General features: G+C 40.9%; 1 protein-coding gene across 6 annotated transcripts in view; it reads left to right on the forward strand.

The window, feature by feature from the left end:
- LOC122556682 (glutamate receptor ionotropic, delta-2-like) overlaps window positions 1–26,182 on the forward strand; it is a 530,324-nt gene that overhangs the window by 406,437 nt on the left and 97,705 nt on the right. For all 6 annotated transcript variants that reach the window (XR_015759754.1, XR_015759755.1, XM_043703715.2 and 3 more), the window contains 2 exons: window positions 3,586–3,898; window positions 18,791–18,935. Coding sequence is in view for 4 of the 6 variants with exons in the window: in XM_043703715.2 (XP_043559650.1) it covers window positions 3,586–3,898; window positions 18,791–18,935 (458 nt within the window). In the remaining 2 variants the exon portion in view is untranslated. The remainder of the gene's footprint in view (window positions 1–3,585; window positions 3,899–18,790; window positions 18,936–26,182) is intronic.

The following is a 26,182-nucleotide window of genomic DNA, read 5'->3' on the forward strand; positions in this document are numbered from 1 at the left end:
TCATATTTAAGTTTACAAATAGATTTGAAGTTATAAATACTGAGGAAAAATATATGTAATTTTTCCCACACAAGGTAATGCATAACACTTTATGGTTATGAAAAAAAATGAGTTCAGTATTTACATATTTGCATTATTGCATTTTAAAAATTCATTGTCCCTTTACTTAGCAGAATTATTTAGTTTTTTTTCATGCTTTTGCTTTTTAATATTCTCATTCCGGCAGCATGCAATGAAGTATCATATAAACGATTTAACATGCATGCAATTATACCACTCAACATAAGTTCTAATGAAGAGTCACTGGACTCGAAACATTAACTCTGCCGGACCTACTGAGTTTCTCCAGAAATTTCTGTTTTTGTTCCAGATCTTCAGCATTCACAATTCTTTGCTAATTTAACAGAATTTCCAGTCTTTGTTTTCTGCAATAGATGATGTTGGATTTTGATGTCAGAATATTTCTCATTGGAAGTGCCCCCTTTCAGATGAAGCATTAAATGGATGCTCCTTCTAACTTCTGAGGTGACTATAAAAGTCCCATGGCAATATTTTGAAGCAGTTTAACAACAGTGTGCTGGCCAATACTTGTCCTGAATCAACCTCAGATAAACAGATTATCTGGTCATTATCACTCTTCTGATCTGAACCTTCTGAGCTTCTGAATGATATGGACATTGGTGAGTCAATTGGGAAAATATGGCAAGATTGGCAGAATGATATGCTCAGCCTGGAGAAAAGAAAAGACCAACTCTGTGGCCAGGTTTTGAATGGTGAGTTGAGAATTTCGCCAGCGAGGAGCGAGAGGCCTTTTCATATGAATTTACATTCACTTATCGCTTAATCGCATCTCATTAGTACACATTTTCCTAATTTCACATGTGCCAGAAAAATTAGATGGCAACAATTCCGAGCCTCAGTGTCAGAGCAGGACTTGGTGACTCCAGTTACTTGCTCCCCTGGCTGTCCATCCTACAGTACAGTCCCCAACATCTCAAGAACATTCCATTGACAGCAACCTCTCATATCCCCTCTCACCTCTTTCCTGTGGAGGTTGGCATTGGCTGTTCCATAATTCTCAACCCACTTGTATCCCATTCTTGACTTCAGAGCACCAACACCTATCATTGCAAAGCTGCTGCCAGGATAGTTTGCACACAGGGTCTGGCCTCCATCACATTGGGCCTGGTGCTTCTCAGAGCTCCTCACCTGCTATACACAGGGACATCAAGGACTCTGAGAAAGAGGATAATGCTAAACTATCATTTGTATATGATTTGGATGCTGAATGTTCACATCACTAAGAAGCTGTTCTGTTTCTAGTATTCTACACAAAGTTTCATTGGAAGCACTATCAGTGCGGATCCAGCCACAGTGGAAGTTATCAGCCATGGGGCCGTTATGCAACAAAGTTGCAAAGAAAGTGAGGCCAAACAAATGTACCAGCAAGTTCTGAATCAGCAGCAACCTCCAAGGCCTCCAAACAGCTTCCACATGAAGAGAATTTAGTTGATGGTCCCCTCATGGTGGGCAGGAGAAACATGAGGCCCAGAGTCTGTCATACTTGATGTTATTACCTCCAGATAAGTGAGGCATGATGTCACTGCAAGCTGAGGATATCCCAGGACATTTTTATAGCACTATACCAACTGCTGGAGGAGTGTGTAGCCATCCTATTCTAGTGGTCATCAACATTTATGTAACCAGCTGCTTCCAAGGACCCACTGGGATCCTATGGCCCACAATGTATCAAGGTTGCCTTACAAGACATCTGTTACTGACAGTCAAGATTAGAGTGGTGCTGGAAAAGCACAGCAGATCAGACAGCATCCAAGGAGCAGGAAAATCAACTTTTACGGCAGGAGCCCTTCATCGGCCCATTTCTGATGAAGGGCTCCTCCCCGAAACTTCGGTGCAGGCCGGGGTAGGTACTGGTTCTTTAAACTGCCCAGCTATGCAACTGCACAGTCACTTTCAAGTTTCTCTGGAGTTTTGTACATGGTGATCAGTGTGCTAATGCATTAACTTATGGTTTTTAAGATCGTTGCCACACACAAACCTCAGAGGACCAGGACCACACACCGATAAATGAAAGCTGGGTGTGTTGACGTATTGACTTTCAATTTGTTTTTGGCCAAAAGCTAGCAGCATGTTCTCAGAAGCAAATGCAGCATCTCTTTTTCTATTTGTTTGCTGTTGCTGAATGCAAATGAATGTTGTCAAACTTTTGAAGGCTTTCCAGTATGCGATGCTTCCGTATTGAACAATGTGATGATATTAGGTCGTAGGGATTCAGCAGCACTCCTTAGACAGTGTTCTAAAGATGGGAACCTCTGCAGCTCGATCCTTAAATCATCATGTATTTTTGCATGTACACCTGTTTTTACAATGAAGTATAAGCCAGGCCTACATTATGCCCTCAGATGTGATTCTTTATCTTTTTTATTCCCATCCCACGGCGAAGCAACTATTGACTGGCATTTTTCAGTCTTGTACACAGCTGACCTTTAATATAGTGCCTGTACAGGGAGGATATTGTGAGAGATCCCAGCTATTTGGAGTACTTCTGCCATTGCTGAGCAAAGCTTGGATACCGTAAATGCATTGTTCCCAATGGGACAAGCTGTAGAAAATACTGTGAGAAAATCCACTAGGCCCCACAGAGAGAAACCCTCCCTGAAACTCACCAAATTTGATTCTTTGTTGATTTTTGATAGAATTCAGCCCTCTGATTCTGAAACCTTGCTATGTGCAAATTGACTGCTGTACTGTCAACACGATAGCAGTGACTACACTTTAAATGTATTTCATTAGCTATAAAGTACTTTGAAGCATTAAATGGTGATAAAGGTTCAACATAAATGTGGATTTTTAAAATATTACTGACACAATAATGATATATGAGTCATAGAAACAATCCCATGTTGAACACTGTGTTGTCTCTTTAATTATTTTACGTAAGTCTCTGTACTTTAACCAGAGTATTTATTAATAATTTAATATTAAGATACATGGAACGATTTTGTTTTGATTTTAAATTCAAAATCAACATTTGTTATTTTTAACATATATTCAAATACTACAGGTATTTTACCTTACATTCTGGTTGATGATCAGGTTTATGAAATATTCCAATTGCACCTGAAATCAAATGGAAATACTTTTGTCAAATGTTTGCAAATATTTTAATATGCTTGTGCACTTCAAAAGCAAACTTTATTTTTTATATGAAACTTAATTACAACAATATTAGTGACACAGATATGTTTGTGACTGAAGAACAGAGGCTTAAATCGTTCGAATTTTAAAAATTATGTTTATTCTAAGAATGTGTTTTAATGCATCAAGATTAAATTTGCAGTTTTAAGATTATTATGCTGTTAATCAATATTAAAATTGCAGTTTAATGTTTCATGCATTATTACAGATGCACAATCATGCAGTTTTATCAAATGGTAATAAAATAATTTGCCTAGCTTAGAAAATTAGTAGTGTTTTAATTGCAAGATATCCACTTTTCATTATTAAAATATAAAGGCTTTTTACTTAATTTCTTTATGTTTTTGATTTAAATTTATCTTATAGAGAGCTGACATAGCAGTTTCAGCCTTGACAATTACTCCAGAGAGAGAGAATGTTGTGGACTTCACTGGTCGAATCATGGACTACACCTTAGGATTTCTACTTAAAAAGCCAGAACAGAGAGTGGATATGTTTACCTGCCTAGAACCATTTGATCTGACAGTTTGGGCATGTATTATTGGCACTTTGTTTATAACAGGCCTGCTTGTCTGCATGTTTAGCTGGGTAAAGCCATCGCCACTGCAAATAGGATCTGTGACTTCTACAACATTGTACAATGCTGCGTGGCTTGTTTATGGATCATTTGTACAACAAGGTAGGGATATCTTACTCAAATGTATTCTATTAGATTCTACTTTAGTAAATTCATCTCAAAATTGCTTACTTTAAAAACCAGTGAGTTGTTAACATAATTGTGTTATTTTATTTTCCTTTCAAAGAATCCATATTGATCAATTTGTATAATAAAAGCATTTTTCAGACTTAAGATAAATTTACTATGAGTTTATGATGTTGAATATTCAGCAATAACACTAGTAAATTCTAAAGAACAAAAATAATAATTCGAAGTATTTGAAACCAAAACAAAACTGCTGTTTGTTTTTATTATACTTCTTCTGGAATATCGTCAATTATTTAAGCATAGAAAAGAAATCAGTCTATTTGGTAAACCTAAGATCAACGAATGTATAATGTATAAAATACAGTTAAATGTTGTATATTTTTTTCACAACTTTTCAAACTTTAGAAGTTCTAACTATTAGTCAACAGTGCTGTGTACAAGTTTCTCTTTCCACCTCAGCTTGCACATTCCTCGAGATGATCATCTGCTGCTTTTGCTTTTGTACTAACCTACTCTCTTTCTATTTGAATTTTTAACCTTATGTTGTAATCATTACTCCTGAGAGCTGATCTGTATTAAGCATTACTTCATCACACATAAGTAGTGCTAACAATGCTCCTCCAAGCATATGTAGATATTCAAGCGGTTTGCTGTAATGAAACTTCTGCATAAAGAGTTAGGAGTCCATTGTTTTTCTCTGTTTACTTCTTCCTTGTGCCAATTAACTAGTGGTTAAAATTATCTTTAACAATGTTATTCCTACTCTTTGATTTGCTCACAAATTTCGTCTTATATTTCCCACAATTAATGGACAAGAATCTCAACTCATATTGGTTCTCCTGAACCATTTTTATGTGCATCAGACCTTTCTGCTGTGCATTTCCTTTCCTTGAACAATGTTGCTATCCCCTATCCACATTTTAAAATTAGTTTTGTGCTCGCTAAAAGTAATAGTTTCTGCCTAGTTTATGTTTTTGTCTGTGCGCACACAGCCATTCATTCATGGTGATTGATATGTCATTGTGGATCACAGCATTTACTTCCAATTCTGGAAGTCACTACCACACGCTGGCATCAGAGGTCCACATGGAAGAAAAAGCATTAGAGGGAACATTGATCACATCCATAACTTCCTGCAAAGATTTGCTTCTAATTTCCTCAACTTATTCACCAAACTAAACAGTGAATCATGTCTAATGTTTCATTACTCTTTTTTCTTTTCAACTCCACTCATTACTTTTGTTTAATGAAGCTAAGACTTTATTGTTTCATTTTAGCTTTTTACCTGCTTATAGCTGACTAATTTTATTTTACTCAGTTGTTTGTTTTATTCTGCTAAATGCTGTCCTTATATCTTTTATGCCCCTACCCCATGATTCATACCCCCTTGGCCCATCCTATTTTACATTCTCTGCTGTAGCATTTCCATATCTACTAACCTGAAAGTCATTGTATACAAATGATGAACTCCACAGTGGGAATTAAATGGGTAAAAAATATACAATTTTCCAAAGAAAATTTACATATAATTTTCCATTAAGTTAAGCAAAATTCATTTTCACGACAGCTCAAATCTCAATCATCCAGATCCTTCAAAGTCTCATAAACTGAAAGTGCAAGCTCATGAAATCTTGTGGAAATAAACATCATGAAAGTGCTGGCAGAAATCAAATGCTGTCAATCAAGTAGGAATCAGGTGTATCATGGGAATAAAGGATGTCTGGGCTCTCAGCCAAGGTTATTATGTATTCTAATTTCTATCTTCTCTAGCAGTTCCTTTGTTATGCTTTTTTTTTTCCAGTTGTCTTCCTTCTTAGTTTAAATACTATCTATATCGCGACTTTGAAACTCATTGAGTGCATTCTGATCTGGTATAACTTGTCCTGACAGAATAGCCCCATTTTCCCAGAACACATCCAATACACTAAGAAAGAGTATGTTTTTCAGCCTTGCATTGAGCTCCTAATCTTTCAATTTTTCTTGATCGAGCACATGAATCACCCTTGAAATCTAACTGCCAAAAATGCTTCTTAATCTCCTAAAATCTGTTTTGCAGGTCTTCAGGGCTTTTCTTTCTTATATCATCAACTCCCAGTGATAAACTGCTCTCTTGCATTCCACAATCATTTTGCCACTTTCAAGTGTTCTTTATCCTAACATGTGTGAGACAAAAGTGCACCCAAAACGCTTAGATATAATATTGAGACTCGGATTAAAGCTACATTTATAAATGATAATCACTCTCTCTTCCTCTAACCCTCTTCTTTACCATTGCCAGTCCCCGGTGATTGATCACCGAGACTCTTCTTTCAGAAACCTATCCCCTCTGTCCCAACAATTGTCAGATTGTCACCAGTTGAGACTGAAGTGTTCAATTTGTGAAACCTTGTGACTGTCAACCCAATGCAAATATCTCAGAATTTAAATTATTTGTGTTTGAGGTTTATTTTTTGATGGACATACTAGGAATATTATTACAGTGTTTTTTTTTACTGGAGTCTGAAACTTGTACAATTACATGACATAACAAATATAGGTATAATGATAGACAATCACCCACAAGAAAGATTGTCTGCTAGTATCCATCAGTTAGCAAGTTTTGTGTTTTTTTATTTATTCTTTTGGCTCCTGGTAAAATCTTGAATAAGTCTGCAAATATATTCTGGAGCACCACAGGCTAAATTTTATTGGTACCATTTGTGCTATCACTAATGCTGGTGGCAAAGGCTTTTCTTGTTTCTTAGCATTAAAAAGCATTTTACTTGGTAATCAATGTGTTTTATTGTGACAATGTGAATGCATAAATTATGATTTGAATATGTTTCTGGTTATGGTATGCAGTGTGAAGTATCCATTGCATCTCTTTCCACTTCAAAGCCTTGCCTTGTTGCAGTCATGTTAAAGGTGTTCTGTCTTGGCACCATTTTGCTGCCTCAAAATGGTAGTACTGAGTTTAATATTGGTAAACTGATGGTAATACTGAGTTTAATTCAATGCATGGGCTAAAACCTCAATGAACTAGAATTAGAATCCCTAAAATGTAGGGAAACAGGCCATTCGGCCCAACAAATCCACACTGACCCTCCAAAGGGTGACCCAACCAGACCCATTCCCCCTACCCTACATTTACCCCTGACTAATGCACCTAACCTACACATCCCGAATGTTAGGGCAATTTAGCATGACCAATTCACCAAACCTGCACATCTTTGATCTACTGGAACTGCATTAATAGAGATTTACGAGATATCATGGTATCACTGACTGCACCTAGTGGCCATGAATGCTCCTAGGTAACAGATGCCAGCCTTGATCAACTGAAAGACTTCCATTGTAATAACATTCCAATGGTCTGTGATGATTGAAAATGCATCCTTCGGGTTTCTGGTCAGTTCCTCGGAAGCAGACACATGTCTATATATTTTGACAATCCTGAATTCCATAGCTTTTCACAGTGGATCCTATTCCCGGTAGAAATACTGTTCCATCCATCATTACGGATTAATACACTACTGTCATAAAATAGCACCACTGAGAATTTGACCAAAGGGTGGTGTGGGGAATATAAGCATGGATGAAGAGGAGGCTTACAACATCTACAGTAGGCCAACACCATGGATGAAGAGGAGGCTTACAACATCTACAGTAGGCCCTCCCCACCCCTATCAGCATTTCGCAGAGATCATTCCCTCCCTGACTCCCTCATTACTTCCACGTCACCCCATCAATCCACCCTCCACATCCCTTGCTGCCACAAGACGTATAAAACCTGTGCCCACACCTCCCACCCTCACCTCCATCCAAGGCCCCAAAGGATCTATTCACATCCAGCAGAGATTTTCCAGCACATCCACTGTGTCCACTGCTTTCGGTGTGGACTCCTCTACAACAGGGAGATAGGACTCGCAGAGCATTTCAGGGAACATCTCTGGGACACATGCACCAACAATCCCACCACCCCATGGCTGACCATTTCAACAACCCCTCCCACTCCACCAAGGACGTGCAAGTCCTGGGCCTACTCCACCGCCAAATCCAAGCTGTTCAACGACTGGAAGAAGAAAACCTCATTGTCCGCCTTGGGACTCTACAACCATACAGCATCAATGTCAACTTCACCCGTTTCCAAAACTTCCCTCACCGACCTCATCCTAGATCCAACCCTCCAACTCAGCACAGTGCTCTTGACCTGTCCCCTACCTGTCCATCTTCCTTCCTACCTATCCTCTCCTCCCTCCCCATTGACTTATCACATTCATTCCCAACTGCATCTACCTATCACCTTCCCAGGTGCCTTTCCCCAGCCCCATCCCCACTCTCCTATTTATCTCTCAACCCCCTGCTGAACATTTTATTCCCGAAACATCAACTCTTCTGCTTCTCGGATGCTGCCTGACCTGCTGTGTTTTTTGAACACCACACTTTTCGACTCTGAGTCTCTAGCATCTGCATTCCTCATTTTCAACACAAGTGATCACTGAGCAGGTCATTGGGTTTCTGACAGTGAAACTCATCAATTCACCCCTGTAAGGAACCTGTGTATCATGGTGGATTGCTATGCACTACATCACCAGCTGATAATGTTGTTCAAGTTGTGAGGCCAGTGAGCACAAGCAAGGCACAAGGAACAAACAAGTAAGAGTCATGATATCCTGATCATGGTCAATTTCTTGTGGCCCTTTTACCTAAGATTCCAATAAAACCTTCCCCTTAATCATCCCTGCTCTTGCTTCCTTCATTTGGCACTTGATTACCCAGTACTTCGGAACACAGCATACAGTGACAAGATTGAAATGTGAACATTTTGTTTGTAGATTATCTCATTCTTAATTACGAAAAATATCTCTGCAAAAATGTTCATTGAAATTTATTTGGCCAACTTCTTTACCTCTCTGAAGTCTGGAAGAAACTAAAAGTAAATAGTGATCTGTAATTAGTTATTGAAGTTCTTTTATGAATTAAGTCTTATTTGCAGAAACTTTATTTCTTTTGTACTGCATTTTTGAGCAATTTCCCTTGTATATTATAAGGTACAAAAACCATACATTTGTCTTATTTTGCTTGAACAGAGAAAAGTGTCATCCAATTACATATCCTTGTATTCGTGCATTTGTCAAAACCATGAATTTAATCAACTGTATAACATATCCATCTTGTACTTGTTTAAAGTCTGCATGTAGCAGGGAAGTGCTTCATTTCATTGATATACAGATGGAATATTCAATCATAAATATCATCATGGATATGTATAACCATTTTCTCAGCAACCACAAATGATTTATCTTCATATATTCTGTTCCATAGAGCACATATTTATGCAAAGAGAATAGCTTTTGAATGTTGATAATTAAGATCTTTTTGCAATTCAGAGTTCTTGTTTCTTTATGCTGATCCATATTTTGTTCGCATCTTTTTATTGTATTTGTATTGAGCATCTGTTCAGATTCTATACTTAGTCCCTTAAGGCCAGTGTTCATGTTCTGCCTACACATGGAAAAAATAGTCAGGTAAACGATCTCCATGGTGCACGAAAATGCCTGAGACACACTGTTTTCACAGCGCAGTTTATTAATGTAAACCTGGCAATCACCTGTAAGGTCATCTCCTGACCTGGGTTTGTTTCTCGGGCAGCATTTGGAAAAGAATATTTTGGGTGCTATCCAAAGTCATTGATTTTAAATGGTGCATGGATAATGCAGACTTTAGAATCTAAAACTCATGGCTGTTGCATCCTGCTCTATATTTGCTTCATATTTTCATGCGTTCAGATGGATTCAGTCCATTTAACTACCATAAATGTTTTGATCTGCAGGGCTGAATTCTCCTGCTGCTGAATGATGTGAGCAATGATGATTCAGTTGGGAAAATTATAGTGAGGTCAGACAAATGATATTCTAGGTGCTTTCAATTTATCGAAAAGACAGGGAGAGGGGGCGAGGTTGCCTTGTAAGTTAAGAACAAAATTAAATCTCTGGTGCTGAATGACATAGCGTCGGATGGTGTGGAGTCTGTGTGGGTGGAATTGAGGAACCACAAAGGCAAAAAAACCATAGTGGGAGTTATGTACAAAGTTTGGGTGAAGATTTGTAGCTCGGGTGCTCGTTGCTGTGGTTCTATTCGCCGAGCTGGAAGTTTTTATTGCAAACGTTTCGTCCCCTGTCTAGGTAACATCCTCAGTGCTTGGGAGCCTCCTGTGAAGCGCTTCTGTGGTGTTTCCTCCGGCATTTATAGTGGACTGTCCCTGCCGCGTCCGGTTGTCAGTTTCAGCTGTCTGCTGTAGTGGCCGGTATATTGGGTCCAGGTCGATGTGTTTGTTGATGGAGTTTGTGGATGAGTGCCATGCTTCTAGGAATTCCCTGGCGGTTCTTTGTTTCACTTGCCCTATAATGGTAGTGTTGTCCCAGTCAACACTATGTTATGTACAGACCTCCTAACAGTGGTCAGGACCAGATGCGCAACATGTACCGGGAAATAGAGAAGGCATGTCAGAAAGGCAAGGTCACAGTGATCATGGGAGACTTCAATATGCAGGTGAGTGGGTAAATAATGTTGCCAGTGGATCCAAAGAAAGGGAATTCATGGAATGCTTACAGGATGGCTTTTTAGAACAGCTTGTCATGGAGCCCACAAGGGAGCAGGCTATTCTGGACCTAGTGCTATGTAATGAACCAGACTTTATAAAAAATCTTAAAGTAAGGGAACACTTAGGAAGCAGCGATCATAATATGGTAGAGTTCAGTCTGCAGTTTGAAAGAGAGAAGGCAAAATTGGATGTAATGGTGTTACAGTTAAATAAAGGTAACTATGAGGGCATGAGAGAGGAACTGACGAAAATAGACTGGAAGCAGAGCCTAGCAGGGAAGACAGTAGAGCAAAAATGGCGGGAGTTTGTGGGTAAAATTGAGGGCACTGTACAGAAGAGAAAGATTATCCGGGGAGGGCTTAGACAGCCATGGCTGACAAAGGAAGTCAGGAAATCTATCAAAGAAAAAGAGAGAGCCCATAAAGTGGCCAAGAGCACTGGGAAATCAGAAGATTGGGAAGGCTACAAAAACAAACAGAGGATAACAAAGAGAGAAATAAGGAAGGAGAGGATCAAATATGAAGGTAGGCTAGCCAGTAATATTAGAAATGATAGTAAAAGTTTCTTTCAATACATAAGAAACAAACGACAGGCAAGAGTAGACATTGGGCCACTTCAAACTGATCTGGAAGCCTAGTGATGGGAGATAAGGAAATAGCAGGAGAACTTAATAAGTACTTTGCGTCAGTCTTCACAGTGGAAGACATGAGTAATATCCCAAAAATTAAAGGGAGTCAGGGGGCTGAGTTGAGTATGGTTTCCATTACTAAAGAGAAAGTGCTAGAAAAGCTAAAAGGTCTTAAAATTGATAAATCTCCTGGCCCTGATGGGTTACATTCTAAAGTTCTGAGGGAGGTGGCTGAGGAAATAGCGGAGGCGTTGGTTGAGATCTTTCAAAAGTCACTGGAGTCCGGGAAAGTCCCAGATGATTGGAAGATCGCTGTTGTAACCCCCTTGTTCAAGAAAGGATCAAGGCAAAAGATGGAAAATTATAGGCCAATTAGCCTAACCTCAGTTGTTGGTAAAATTCTAGAATCCATCATTAAGGATGAGGTTTCTAAATTCTTGGAAGAGCAGGGTCGGATTAGAACAAGTCAACATGGATTTAGTAAGGGGAGGTCATGCCTGACAAACCTGTTGGAGTTCTTTGAAGAGGTGACAAGTAGGTTAGACCGGGGAAACCCAGTGGATGTGGTCTACCTGGACTTCCAAAAGGCCTTTGATAAGGTGACACATGGGAGGCTGCTGAGCAAGGTGAGTGCCCATGGTGTTCGGTGTGAGCTACTGGTATGGTTAGAGGATTGGCTGTCTGCCAGGAGGCAGAGAGTTGGGATAAAAGGTTCTTTTTTGGAATGGCAGCCGGTGACAAGCGGTGTCCTGCAGGGTTCAGTGTTGGGGCCGCAGCTGTTCACATTATATATCAATGATCTGGATGAAGGGACTGGGGCATTCTAGCGAAGTTTGCCGACGATACAAAGTTAGGTGGGCAGGCAGGTAGTACTGAGGAAGTGGGGAGGCTGCAGAAGCATCTAGACAGTTTGGAGGAGTGGTCCAGGAAATGGTTGATGGAATTCAATGTGAGCAAATGCGAGGTCTTGCACTTTGGGAAAAAGAATAGAAGCATGGATTACTTTCTAAATGGTGAGAAAATTCGTAAAGCCAAAGTACAGAGGGATCTGGGAGTGCTAGTTGAGGATTCTCTAAAGGTAAACATGCAGGTTGAGTCCGTGATTAAGAAAGCAAATGCAATGTTGTCAACTATCTCAAGGGGGTTGTAATATAAAAGCACTGTTGTGCTACTGAGACTTTATAAAGCCTGGTTAGGCTCCATTTGGAGTACTGTGTCCAGTTTTGGTCCCCACACCTCAGGAAGGGCATACTGGCACTGGAGCATGTCCAGCGGAGATTCACACGGATGATCCCTGGAATGATAGGTCTAACATACAAGGAACGGCTGAGGATCCTGGGATTGTATTCATTGGAGTTTAGAAGATTAAGGGGAGATCTAATAGAAACTTACAAGATAATACATGGCTTGGAAAGGGTGGACGCTAGGAAATTGTTTCCGTTAGGCGAGGAGACTAGGACCCGTGGACACAGCCTTAGAATCAGAGGGGGTAAATTCAGAACAGAAATGCGGAGACATTTCTTCAGCCAGAGAGTGGTGGGCCTGTGGAATTCATTGCCACAGAGTGCAGTGTAGGCTGGGACGCTAAATGTCTTCAAGGCAGAAATTGATAAATTCTTGATGTCACAAGGAATTAAGGGCTACGGGGAGAATTCGGGTAAGTGGAGTTGAAATGCCCATCAGCCATGATTGAATGGCGGAGTGGACTCGATGGGCCGAATGGCCTTACTTCCGCTCCTATGTCTTATGGTCTTATAGGTGTTGAGAAAAAAAGTCAGCATTTGCAACCGAAGTTAGAATGGCGAGATGATAATCTCACTTGAGGAGTGGACAAAGGCTGATTTGGAATGCATTAGTATCTATATGCAGTTTAATGTTTTCCCACATTCCAGAGAAAATCGGGGTGGTGATAGTTCAAAACATGGAAGTCAGAGTAGGTATCTGATCACTTCAGCTTGCTTTTTGCTTCTCCGGGCCTACATCTTGGTTCCCAACATCTGAGACATACTCCATGGGAAGTGACTGCCTGCACCCCTGGTCATAGAGATTGCTATCACCACACCTTAACCTGATCACCTCCTCATGGCACATCTTCAACCACATTAGAATACAGCTCTCCACTTCAATGATGCACTTTGAAGTGCACCCCAATACCTTTCATTGTAATGCTTCTGCCAGGTCACTTTGCACACAGGGACAAATACTCATCTTATGTTTCAGAGCAGGGTGTGCTTTCGGACCCTTCACTTGCTTTTATACTGTTCACTTTCTTAGCACTTACCTGGATGCCTATACAATCTCAGCCTTGCTTTGACTTGCCTTTTTGAGCTTTACTGTCTCCTTCAGAACTTAAAGCTCATGCCTTTCCATTTCGTGTAGATACAAGGTCAGTCAGCTTGTCATGGTTATCAGCAATGATGAGTCAACAGGGCAGAAATGTTACAGTAAAGCACCATGCTACATTAGTGTCACTCTGATAATATGTGCCAAAAACCTACCTGCAAGAACATGCTGCATATGCTTCAATCACATAGCTCTTTCTCAAAGTCGAAGGGTAGTAGTCCTTAGCCAAAAAGCATAATCTAATTTGCCAGTTAGGACAGAAATGAGAACAAATTTGGAGGAAGCCAGGGAAAGTAAGTTGAGGGAAGCATCCAATCTTATTCCAGAGCCTAGGGCACAGTCAGTCAGCTGTATCGGGCAGTCACGCTCAGGGATTCTGCATCACCATACATCAAGGACTGGGCCCTGATTGTCCTGCAAATCCAGTGCAACCAGTCAGGGGATTTTCCTGAAGTCAGTGAGGGAGCTACACAGAGGATCATACAGGGATCTGGTCACTTTCAGTTAGGCTTGTCTTTCCAAGTCAGACCATGGTCAGTCTGTTCAATGAAATTTAAGGGTCATTATCAGGGGGCCAACACTAAAAAGGTTAAATCTGGGGAAGTCAATTATAGGGATTGAAGGCCAACATGCTGGGCTCCAGAAGGGTTGATAATCATGAAGGGAACCCACTCAAGCTATAAGGCTGGAAGAGGAGGACATGGTTATTATGGGAGAGGGGTTAGCAAAGTTCACAACAAGGGTTTACATTCAATGGTGTAGTGTGATGGTTGACATAGCTACGTTCGGGACTCAGGGCGCAATGTTGGTAGATAAAGTCTTACATGAAAGAGTTGGATGGGAACATATTGAAGCTCAGTATTAATGGGCTCCTTAATTTAATAAGACTTGTGAACAGAAATAAGTGAGCCATTTAAGCCATGGGTCTACTCTGCCATAACATCATTTTCCTTCTTAACTTCATAACCCTTGATGCCCTTACTAATTAGCAAACTATCAAAGCTTTGAATATGCTTAACAACCAGGCCTCCACAATCCTCTGTAAAAGATTCCATAGCTTTACTACCCTGTGAGACAAGAAACTCTTGTCCTAGCTGAAATTCTTCTTTAGATTATGCTCTCTGGTCCTAGACTCTGTCACAAGAGGAAATAACCTCTGCATCTACCCTGTCAAGCCTCATGAGAACTTTTAATAGTTCAAGGTGTTCTAATCTCATTCTTCTAAATTCCAATTGACTCAACCTCACATAAGAAATTTCGTCCACCCCTAGCCTCAATACAGTGAACCTTTTCTGGATTGCTCTCAATGCCAGCATATTTTCCATTAGACATGGTGAGGAAACGTGATCACTATATTCCAGGTGTAGATTGACTAGTGCCTTGTATAGTTTTAGCAAGACTTACCGATTTGTATTCCCCAATTTCTTTGCAATAAAGACTAACTTCCATTTGCCATCCCTATTTCCTGCTGAACTTGGATGCTAGTTTTGTGCGATTTACACATGACGATCTCCAAACACCTTTGTGCTGCAGTTTTCTACAGTCATTCTCATTTTTAATAGTGTTCGCTTCCTGTGTTCTTCTTGCCAAAGTGCATGACCTGATATTTTCCCACTTTATAGCGCATCCGTCAATTCTTTGTCTACTCAAGCAACCTGTGTGTAAGTGCTGACAGTTCATCTTGTTAAGAACCTTTCCTTTTCCTGATACTGTATCTCACACTCAGGTCATTGAAAGCACGGTCAACAGATCTCACCACAGCAGGTGTTAGTGTCACTGTTGCTCCAGTGCTACAAAGGTGCAGAGAAATCAAGGAGCAATAGATGCACCAACAAGCCCAGGGAGCATCAGTAACCTCCAGCAGCCTCCACATGATGAAGTCTCAGCTGAAGGTTCCTTCAAGATGTTGTGGAGGTACAGGTCTACTGTCCTCCATTCCATTTCCTTCAGATGAATTGCTGTTAAAGTCAGGATGACTTCATAGACGTTCGCTGATGCCTGGAGTAGGAATTCTAACAAAGGGATAGTAGCCATTATATCTCAGTTGCTTTCAAGGGACAGCTATGCTACACATTAGAACAGCAGATTGCTTCCTAGGATTCACAGAGGAATTGTGAGATCTCTCGATCCTCAACACACAAATATCTATGCTGTCATGGATGTAGTTTGGGCCAGATCACACCATTTCACCTCATTTCCCACTTGATAAGTTCTGCACACCAGACTATTAGTTTTACTAATGCAGCTCCCTTCCCCCAGCTGCAGGGGGCTACTGACTGTATGCACATTGAGTTGAGAGTACCATATCATAATGCAGCTCACTTTATCAACAGAAAAGGTTTCCATACCATCAATATTCAAGTCACCTGCAATCACAATTACCTCATCTTAGAATTCTTCAGTAGTTGTTGATTCTGTCACATACCCATGACTGAGGCAAAACATAGATAAAATGCAGCCCATTCTTCCAACAAGACCATGTTGGTGCAGCAATAGGTCTGTGCAAGATGCTTTGATTGGTCTGGGCATGCCTTTCAGTAAAATCCAGGCAGAATGTGCTACATAACCCTAGAATGTTGTGCTCAGCATGCCTAGAGTCGAGAAAAGGAGAATGTGATAGATTCTGAAGATTAGTACAACAATGGCATTCCATTGAAGAGGAAGATAAAGACATTATGCAGGAGGAACATTATCTTCTGTATGATTAAACACTCCGGCATTAGGTACAACAACCCAAAATGGTCTTAATGAACACCTGGTTCCAATAGATTTGAGCTGGGTGCATCATTCCCTGATTTTATAACAGTTGTTGCTGAAAACTCAAATGATTCGCAGCAGCAAACACAGCTTTGCTTGGGAGTTTTTTTTCCCTTTGCTTTTACTGTTGTTCAATGAAAGTTAATATTTTTGACCATTTGAAGGTTTTCCAATATGTCATGCTTCCATAAAGATCAATGACAAGTCGTTATGCTATGCCGGGTGTTACAAAAAACTGTAGCACTCCCTTGGACAGCTACCTAATGTGATATGGCATTAAGGTTAGTTACCCTGTGTAGCTTGATTCTTCCAGCTGCAGTTGCAATGACAGTCGATCTGACAGGTGATGATATGAAGTAGCAATACATTTCGGAATGTGAGTTCTGTTTCCAAATAAGTGCCACCTTTGCCAACTGTATAACTCAGAAGATTTTAAATTTGATTCTCCTCCCACAATGTATACAGTGAAGAGCAGTTCTTGACCTGGTGCATGGCTGGGCTTTAAATATGGCACTGGCGCCAGAACTCCCAAAAGGCCCTGCCAGTGCCAAATATTTCTGTTGGCAGTGAGTGCACAATAGTGCTAATGGGGTTCCATAGAGTATGGTGCATTAGATAATAAGGTGAGCTGCAGAGAATAGTGAAAAGCTCCATAAATATAAGAATATAAGAACTAGGAGTAGGAGTGGGCCTTCTGGCCTTCAAAGTTGAAACTGACGTTTTTTGGTCAACTTCAGCCCTCTGTTGCCTCTGTTTTTGAAAAGCAATGGCTTAGAAATTCAAGGGGTCTGCATTTGTTTCACAGTCATGAAGAATGTGTATTCTTTGTTGGCATGTTCAAGGACATTCTCATAAGGTAGTGCACTTCTTGACATATTGGTACTGGTATCAAAAGAGGCTTCAAGGACCAACATATGAATCTGATTTCAGTAACTATTGCATGTTTGATACCAAATGTGTTTTGTCTCGATGAACCCTGCATTGGGTAAGCTCTTCAATAAAATCTGGTTCTAGGTTTTTGCCCAACTAGTGTGCCTCTTCAACATCGTAGACAATTGTACATTCTGATCCCAAACAGAGAACTACCATTTTCACTTGGATGCATGAGGCCTTGAGATTCACACATACACAGTTCCGAAGGCACTTGACTATTTGTACAGTCTGCTATCTGCAGTTAATTTCCATTTTGGTAATCTGGTTACATCAAATACACAGTACATTGAACAGACCAATTTAGGATTCTTTTGAATAGCCAGGGTAGCTCTTTGCAGAGCCGATTTACCGCTATGAAATGATCTCTGGAACCTTAGGTATTGGGCTCAGTAGTCAGTTGAGAATGTGGGTTGAGCATCCTTTTGGTGGAAACTTATATACCTTTAATGAAGGGAGGAGTTTCACTTGTTAATTATAGAAATGATTGTGAGCAAAAAGTGCATCAACCGTTTAAAATGTCAAGCCTATAGAAAAGTTGTCAAGAATTGTCACAATAATCATGATCTCATGAGAAGTGTTGAATCTTCAAAAGGCATTTCAACCAAAACCTGCTGAGAAGTGTGAAATCTGTCAAGGTCGTCAAGATGTGTCAAAGCTTTCAAGCACTGTCAGCATCTGTCAAGGAGTGTAAAACCTGTCAAGAATTGTCAAAGCTGTCAAATCTCAAATTTACCAAGATCTGTCAGGACCTTTCAGGAAGGGAAAAGCTGTCATGACCTGGCAATAGATGCTTTTATTAGGCTGAGCACTTTTTCAATATAGTTTGCAATATAAAACTTTAATTAGTAGAAGGTATTCTTCTCTGAGTGCATTGGTACTTAAGGATACTAGTTGCATTGACATGGTAGAGGAAGGGGAAAAATTGTGGATGTTAATAGGCACTGGCGAATGAGCAGCAAGGGGATATATGTGTAGTTGGGCATAGGGATGAGTAGTTGGACATAGGATGGCATGGATGGAGTGGGGGAATGCATGACGGAAAGCGGGATATGAGGCATGAGGGATGGAGAAATATTTTATATTTTGTTCTTGCCTTTTAAGTTTTGGACATAGTGCTGGATCCCCAAGGCAGGCATTTCACCCATTCCATCTCAGCAATTTCAAAGTTGCCTGATCCAACTTACAATTCGTACCATCACTCCCAATCTGACGATGTAGAATGCAGGCAGCCATCTTTAAAGGTCGAGTTTCCCCCATTCCATGCACCCAACCAGGAACAAAACCAGGCCCAAGTTTCCGTGCTGCCTCAGAGGGGTCCTTGAAGGGAGCATTATAGGAGTCAGTGAGTGAAATATCGAAATTTTATGCTTACTCAGAGGCACAATTACAGCTGAATGAAGTAGATAAACATCAATGACATTTAATCAGCACACCATGGTGTAGAGTTCTGGGCAGTGGATTCTGATATACTAAAATATTATTTGGAACCATCCTCCAAATAATTAAGTCACCATCTGGTACATTTTACAATTTGTAATTACCTGAAGATTTGTCTCCAAGAGTTAATTTAAATCACAAAGATGATGCTGATTTTCATTAATTTGTGTTATTTTTTTTCTAGGAACAGGAGGAGACATTCCTATTAATACTTTGGCAGTTCGCTTGTTGATGGGATTTTGGTGGCTTTTTGTTTTTATAATCATCTCGACATACACTGCAAACTTAACAGCCATCTTGACCAACAATCGAATTGAAAACCCTATTCGGTAAAACATTATTTTTCTTCTGTCAAAGTGTAAATAACTTTGCGGTACATTTTTGAAATGCTGCCAGTCAAAATGCAATTCATTAAAATATTTGTTATCGGAAGGCACACTGCATTAAATTGAATATTTTCAATATGACCTAATTGGGCAGAATTTAATTGTAGTTTGTCATTATCAGTGGGTGACCCAGAATTGTGCGCCACTTCTAATTATTTCCAGTCCAATTAGAAATAAAATTTAAAGTACTGGAAGGTGTGTGATTGTGTGGCTGAGATGTTTTTCATTGGTGAAAACCACAGTTTGTCAACAATGCTGCAGCTTCAAGCAGTATACAGAAGTTCCTCTGGGTGAAACAGGGTGGCTCTGCATCATCACCAAAATTTTCTTACCGATTCCATTGTCATTGACATAAGACATATTAAGGTCACAAAGCCAGCATGGGTGGCCTTTAAATTTAAACCAGACTCCCTTCACAACTGACTCAGCCTTGCTGGTCTCTCGCCTCCATGCAAGCTGTCAGTTTTCTGCTCACCTCCCTTGTTTTGCAGAGTGTTTTACAGAGTGCTGAGCTCACAGAGTTGCACAAAGCTATTTGGTGCATGCCACCTTTGCAAGAATGCCATCCCATTCTCGTGTTCCATGGAGAATACTTTGAAGGATGGCCGAATTTGAAAATATTTCACCTGAGTTAACTATTTATAGCATCTGAATGTGTTACAAGTGAGAACCAGACGACAGTGTGAGGCCCAAACTAACACAGATGCACCATGGTTTTGATATCTACATCTCAACCCAGTGTTGGCAGGTGAACATATGGCTCCCTTTTAATTTAATTACTCTGTATGCCATGTTTCCTGTTTATATAAGCTTCACAAAATTCACTCATTCTGGCTAATTGGTTGTGCTCAGCCAACATACTTCCCACCTGGTGGTGAAGGGTAAAATACCTTAACCACAGACATTGCCATCCAAGATTTTCAACGCTCCCCCCAGGTTCCTCATATGGCACCTCTTAGATCCATTTGCAGGATACTGAGGAAGTACAGACCTCTATTGCGGGGCAGAACAGCACTCAGCATTGAAAGGCTGCTGCAAGGAGACTTTGTCTACAGGGGAAGGTACCCAGCTCACTCATGGCTGGTCATTTGCTCATTTAGCATCTACCTGCATTTTTGTAGCATCCACACTTTGCCATGCCATGCCTTGAGGCTGTCAGTAGTGTTGATTTGACATGCTCCTTTGCATAGGTATAGACCAGAGTGCTTGTCCTTCTTGTTAGCAAAGATCTGTCTGGTGTGGGGGCAGGGCATCTTACTGCATCTAGTACACCAAGATATCAATCTAACATCTATGGAGTTTAATTCAGATGAATGCGAGGTGCTGCGTTTTGGGAAAACAAATCTTAGCAGGACTTATACACTTAATGGTAAGGTCCTGGGGAGTGTTGCTGAACAAAGAGACCTTGGAGTGCAGGTTCATAGCTCCTTGAAAGTGGAGTCGCAGGTAGATAGGATAGTGAAGAAGACATTTGGTAAGCTTTCCTTTATTGGCCAGAGTATTGAGTACAGGAGTTGGGAGGTCATGTTGCGGTTGTACAGGACATTGGTTAGGCCACTGTTGGAATATTGCAAACAATTGTAGTCTCCTTCCTATCGGAAAGATGTTGTGAAAGTTGAAAGGGTTCAGAAAAGATTTACAAGGATGTAGCCAGGGTTGGAGGATTTGAGCTATAGGGAGAGGCTGAACAATCTGGGGCTGTTTTCCCTGGAGCGTTGGAGGCTGAGGGGTGACCTTATAGAGGTTTACAAAATTATGAGGGGCGTGGATAGGGTAAATAGGTAAAGTATTTTCCCTGGGGTGGGGGAGTCCAGAACTAGAGAGCATAGGTTTAGGGTGAGAGGGGAAAGATATATAAGAGAACGAAGGGGCAACGTTTTCACACAGAGGGTGGTACGTGTATGGAATGAGCTGCCAGAGGAAGTGGTGGAGGCTGGTGCAATTGCAACATTTAAGAGGCATTTGGATGGGTATACGAATAGGAAGAGTTTGAATGGACATTGGCCGGGTGCTGGCAGGTGGGACTAGATTGGATTGGGATGTCTGGTCGGCATGGACAGATTGGACCGAAGGATCTGTTTCCATGCTGTACATCTCTATGACTCTATGACTCTATTTGAGACATTTTACTGAGTTAATCAACTAAATGGCCATGGCAGGGAGTAGATTATCTGGCACGTAAGCATTACAATGGACTTTACTGAATTCAACAAGTTTCATTGTTGATGCAGATCTGAGATGGGAAGGTCTTGGAGCACAGCAGGCAGTTCCTTTTTGATGTTATATGTTGATCACTGAGCCAACACCTTCACCAAGTTAATGCAGATATTGAGGCTGAAGCTGAATGAATAACGGAAACAAAGCCCCCATTATCAGGTTGTCACACTGTATGGAGGAGTGTGTGCGGCATTCATCTGCAGGAAACTCCACCACTGACTCTTCTGGGACCTAAGAACTCATTTTACTTGAGTCAGAGTGTACCCCACATCAACCTGGCGTGCTGTGCTCTGCACCATTTAAACAGGTAATGAGGCTAAGTGATAGATCCTGAGCTACTAGGAGAAGGGGAGCAATCTTCCAAGGAAAAGGATGAGGATCCTGGGGAGGAGAAAGCTGTCCGCGTATGTGACGGAGCTCAGCTGCATTAGGCGCAAGAGGCATACAGAACATGACTCACATCCAGTTCCAATAAATGATAGCTAGGTGCAACAGACCATCATGAAATGTAAATTGTCATCGATCATGATGACAGCATTTGGTTTGCAATGTGGGGGCGAGCTGCAGCCTCTATTCATTTTGTTTATGTTCACTTTTGCTGACTGCAAATAAAAACTCATACTGGTAATTGTCCGATTGCTTGCCTGTGTGTGACATTGCTTAAAAATGTGTTGCTGGAAAAGCGCACCTCTCTCACTGCACCCCCAGGTCCATCTCCTCTGCCCTGAAGCTCTTCAGCCACGTCCTCAAACAGACTCGCTAACCACAGCCACATCTCCTTCCTCAGCACCTGCCTATGCAACCGACTGACCCCACATGGACTCCGGACTACATTGTAAAAACAATGACTGCAGATGCTGGAAACCAGATTCTGGATCAGTGGTGCTGGAAGAGCACAGCAATTCAGGCAGCATCCGAGGACAGGCAAAATCTCAGTGGTGCCTGTCCTCGGATGCTGCCTGAATTGCTGTGCTCTTCCAGCACCACTGAGATTTTGCCTGTCCTCGGATGCTGCCTGAATTGCTGTGCTCTTCCAGCACCACTGATCCAGAATCCGGACTACATTCTCCAGCATCTGCAGCCCTCACTTTCTCCTGTGTGTGACATTCCCCTACTGGACAATGACAAGATGTAGGTGTACAATGGACACTGGGGACAGAATAGCAGTTAACTAGAAAGGGCGTTTACACAAGATGTAGCAAAAAACAGGTATACTATGCAGCATGGCGGTTAAGCAGTGAATAGGGTGTGAAAATGGTGTTGTAAGTGCAAACATGCGCCATTCTTGCTGGCTATGTGAGGCTTTATGGCTACTGTGTCATGAAGTTGTGGTGAGGGGCAACATTGGGTTTACCAAAACTTGTCCAGGTGCACATGGCCTTTCAAAAATGGCACAGAAACCAGGGATGCTGGTCTTCAGGTGGATATCCAGTGAGTGGTAAACTCTTCTGGCAATGGTGCATGTTAAGATAGAGCTAGAATTGAGCAAGAGGGGTGTCTTAATGGCAAGGTAAATAATGAGGTGAGATTGGTAAGACATGATAAAACATCTCGCTAGGCCACACAGCGAGAAACCCTCCAAAAACGGAACTAAACTGACACTTAAATATAAAGGATGATAGGCTGAATCTTGTATGTTTATATTGAAGAGTGGAATTCTATTTTATAGACAGATCCTTGAAAATGATCTGCATAAATTACAACACTATAGAATAAATTTATTTCTTTTTTGTTTATTCAATTATGTTAATGTTAGTTGTCATAATGTCTCTGGCATTCAAGTCTTATGGTTGAATGGAAACATTGGACCCATTGCTGTAACCCAGTGTTTTAAAAAATTCTCAAGGTCAGGTTCGTAGGAGAGTAGTCTGACACAGAACAAACGACCAAGAGGCGAGTCTGCTAGAATATGAGCATTTTATTCCCCGCAGCGTCGCCACAACCAGGTCTCATACTTACAACGGGTCTGGCTTATACTCACTCTACATGTTACCGGAACTGGGAGCCGTCAGTTCTCGTAGAGCGGTTGCCAACAACCCACGCTCGGCGGTTAAACGTAACCCCGGAGCAGACTCCCGGGTCTGGCTTATACTCACTCTACATGTTACCGGAACTGGGAGCCGTCAGTTCTCGTAGAGCGGTTGCCAACAACCCACGCTCGGCGGTTAAACGTAACCCCGGAGCAGACTCACCGAACTGGAGACTTTTCCAGCTGATATACTCTTTTCCAGATATAAACATTCATGTGAACAGCAGAGCAAGGCTAAAAAACACATTCCATTCTGGTTACATACAGATAAGAAGATTCACACGGGGAGGTGTGTAATAAGATTCACACGGGACTAAGCAACACCTCCATTCCGGTTAGATTCACACATGTATTGGGACATAATTTTTAACCGTTTCACCACACCCAGATGCCTTTTGTTGTTATTAAAAACAATTCCCCCTATTTTCATTGCAATATAATTCATGTCATTGAGCTTTAAAGACCTTGGATGAGTTGGAATGTAGTTAGTAAAAGAGCAAAGATTTCTGGAAATCTAAGATACAACCAGGAATTTCTGGAAATGCTTAGACGTTCTGGAACCATCTGTGAAGAAAGAAATATAGAAGGATAATTGACCTGAAACATCAACTCTCTTTCTCTCTTTCCAGCTGCTCCTAGACTCCTAACTATGGTAGTTAACATTTCTAACTCTGGCTCCATTTTCACTCTTCTCAATTTGTATCTAATTCCACTTGGGAGATAAATGACAGAATATTCTAGGGACTTGAATGCAATTGACAATGGTGACAGATGTGATAGAATCACGTGAGACATCTAACAAAGACACTGTACACTCAGGGACATGCATCCAGCCCATGACTGGACCAGCCTTCATCTCCAAGCTGGTTATTCCTGCCTTGCATTGCCTTTTTGCACCTTGACCAGCAATGCTGTGAGCCAGAGGTACCAGGCTCACAGCATTGCTGGTATGCCTGTATCAACTAGCAAAGACACAAAGCCAGGAAGCTTGTCATTCCTATCAGCAGTCCTCAGTCAAGTTGAACGAAATGTTTTTTGCTCTGGACTTCCCAACATCGTAAGTTAAGGGCAACCTCTGATATCAGTCCATGGACACAGTCAGTAAGCCAAATGGAGCAGTCAAGATCTGGATCCTCTCTTCATAAGGAGTAAGGAGCGAAATGCAAGCAGTCCATCACCTACCTTGACTCTTTCTGCTCTGATGTAGGCTATTTTCCTTCTGTAATGAGAGGAAAGTAGAAATTAAGGGAGATTAAAGTGAGCGGCACAACTACTTCTTTTGGTGCAGTTAGGGAGGTGTGCCAAGAGAGAATAGGCAGCACAGTACGCCTGCAGGGTTAGAGGTATTGGGTCTTGGGATGGGTGATAGCAAGTGAGGGAAGAGTTTGCAGGCAGTAGTAAAATTGATAGAGTTTAAGACTTGGTGGGAAGTGTGTACTGTAACACAGTTAGAGTCAGTGTGCGGTATCAGAGAGAAAATGGTGGCACTTAGGCTGGTAGAGTAGATTGGGTCATTGACCTTCTCCCTACATTGCTGGGCATTCTTCCAGGTGGCTGAGGTAGCACTGATCTGGGTGTTAATCTCAGACTGTACTGGCGTGGTCTGGTGTTGAGGCCTCCTTTTCTGGTCCTGGAGAAAGAGAATATTCTGCTTCTGCACCAACCCATCTAACAAGGCTTCCAAGTCTTTGCCTCCAAAGTATGCTGCCAATTTTCCCTTGCCTGCCATGTGTGAGACAAATGTCAAGAACCATGCACAACATTTTTGGACTAACAGTGCTTTGTCCATGTGCTGGTCCCAAGGATGCCGATCTGTTCTGGGATATCCTTGCAGTGACAATTTGTTCCTAATGCAGTGAGTATTGTAATTGGACTAAAATCAGATAAAAGGGCATTATAGAGGTGGAGTTGACACTTAAAAAGGCTGTTTGGGAAGATACAGTGACAGAACTTGCTGAGCATCACTGAGAAACATTCCATGAGCCAAGTCAATCCCAAATGAACACTCTGTACTCATCAAATGAATACTGTTTTTTTTTGGATATTTCACCTTATTTTAAAGAGTTTATTCATGATAATGCAAAATTACACATCAGATATGCAGTTGAGCAGATAAAAATCATTGCTTTACAATGTCAAGTATGAATTTATTAGACTTTACTTTGTGACATAATGAATTGTACATTCCAGTTCCAGAGTGCGCATTGTTTACAGCATGTACTGATGTACAGTCACTCATTTGCAAGTGAAAAAGCTACTGGAAAACTGAGACAGTCTCAATTTATCCAACAGCAATATAGTTTCAGCCAGGTTTCTGCAGAGAAAGAAAGAATGTGTTCACAGCCCTTTGTGGTGAATAATGGAATCCTCTCACTTCCCACACATGGATGTGAGGGTTATTACTTCATTGTATTTAATATTGAGCCGCTGCACAACAGAATAAATTATATTTGGTATTTAATTAAGAAACAGTTTTGTAAATATCACTGAAGATCATTTGTGCACAAAGAAGAAATATCTCCAGTTTACCATTTCCTTGTTATTTTGAAATTGATCGGTTACAGAAGGAAGAAAACACAGGGATGACAGCATGAAAATATTCAGAAACATTAATAAAAGCACCAAAATACTAATAAATTGTGGTAAATCACATATCAGGACATGCACACAATCCCAGTCCATGTCTTTGCATAAAAGCGAGTGTTGATCATCACAATTCATCTTTATCTATCCTTATTTACCATTTTTGATCGCATTGTCCTTTACTTTTAACCTGCTTTTGTTTCTTTCAACAGTGCTTCATGCAACCCTTTTCTTCTGGGTATTTTGTTTTCAGATATGCCTCAGGTTCATATGTCATCATCTTCAGTTTCATCTTCAAGCTGCATGTTTGGCCCATTATATTCTTTATTTTTAAATGTATGTGATATTGAACAAAAGAATA

The sequence above is a fragment of the Chiloscyllium plagiosum genome, unplaced genomic scaffold (genome assembly GCF_037043375.1).
Source record: "Chiloscyllium plagiosum isolate Xiang-an unplaced genomic scaffold, Cpla_swu_hap1 HiC_scaffold_16, whole genome shotgun sequence".
In the NCBI taxonomy this organism is placed as follows: Eukaryota; Metazoa; Chordata; class Chondrichthyes; order Orectolobiformes; family Hemiscylliidae; genus Chiloscyllium; species Chiloscyllium plagiosum.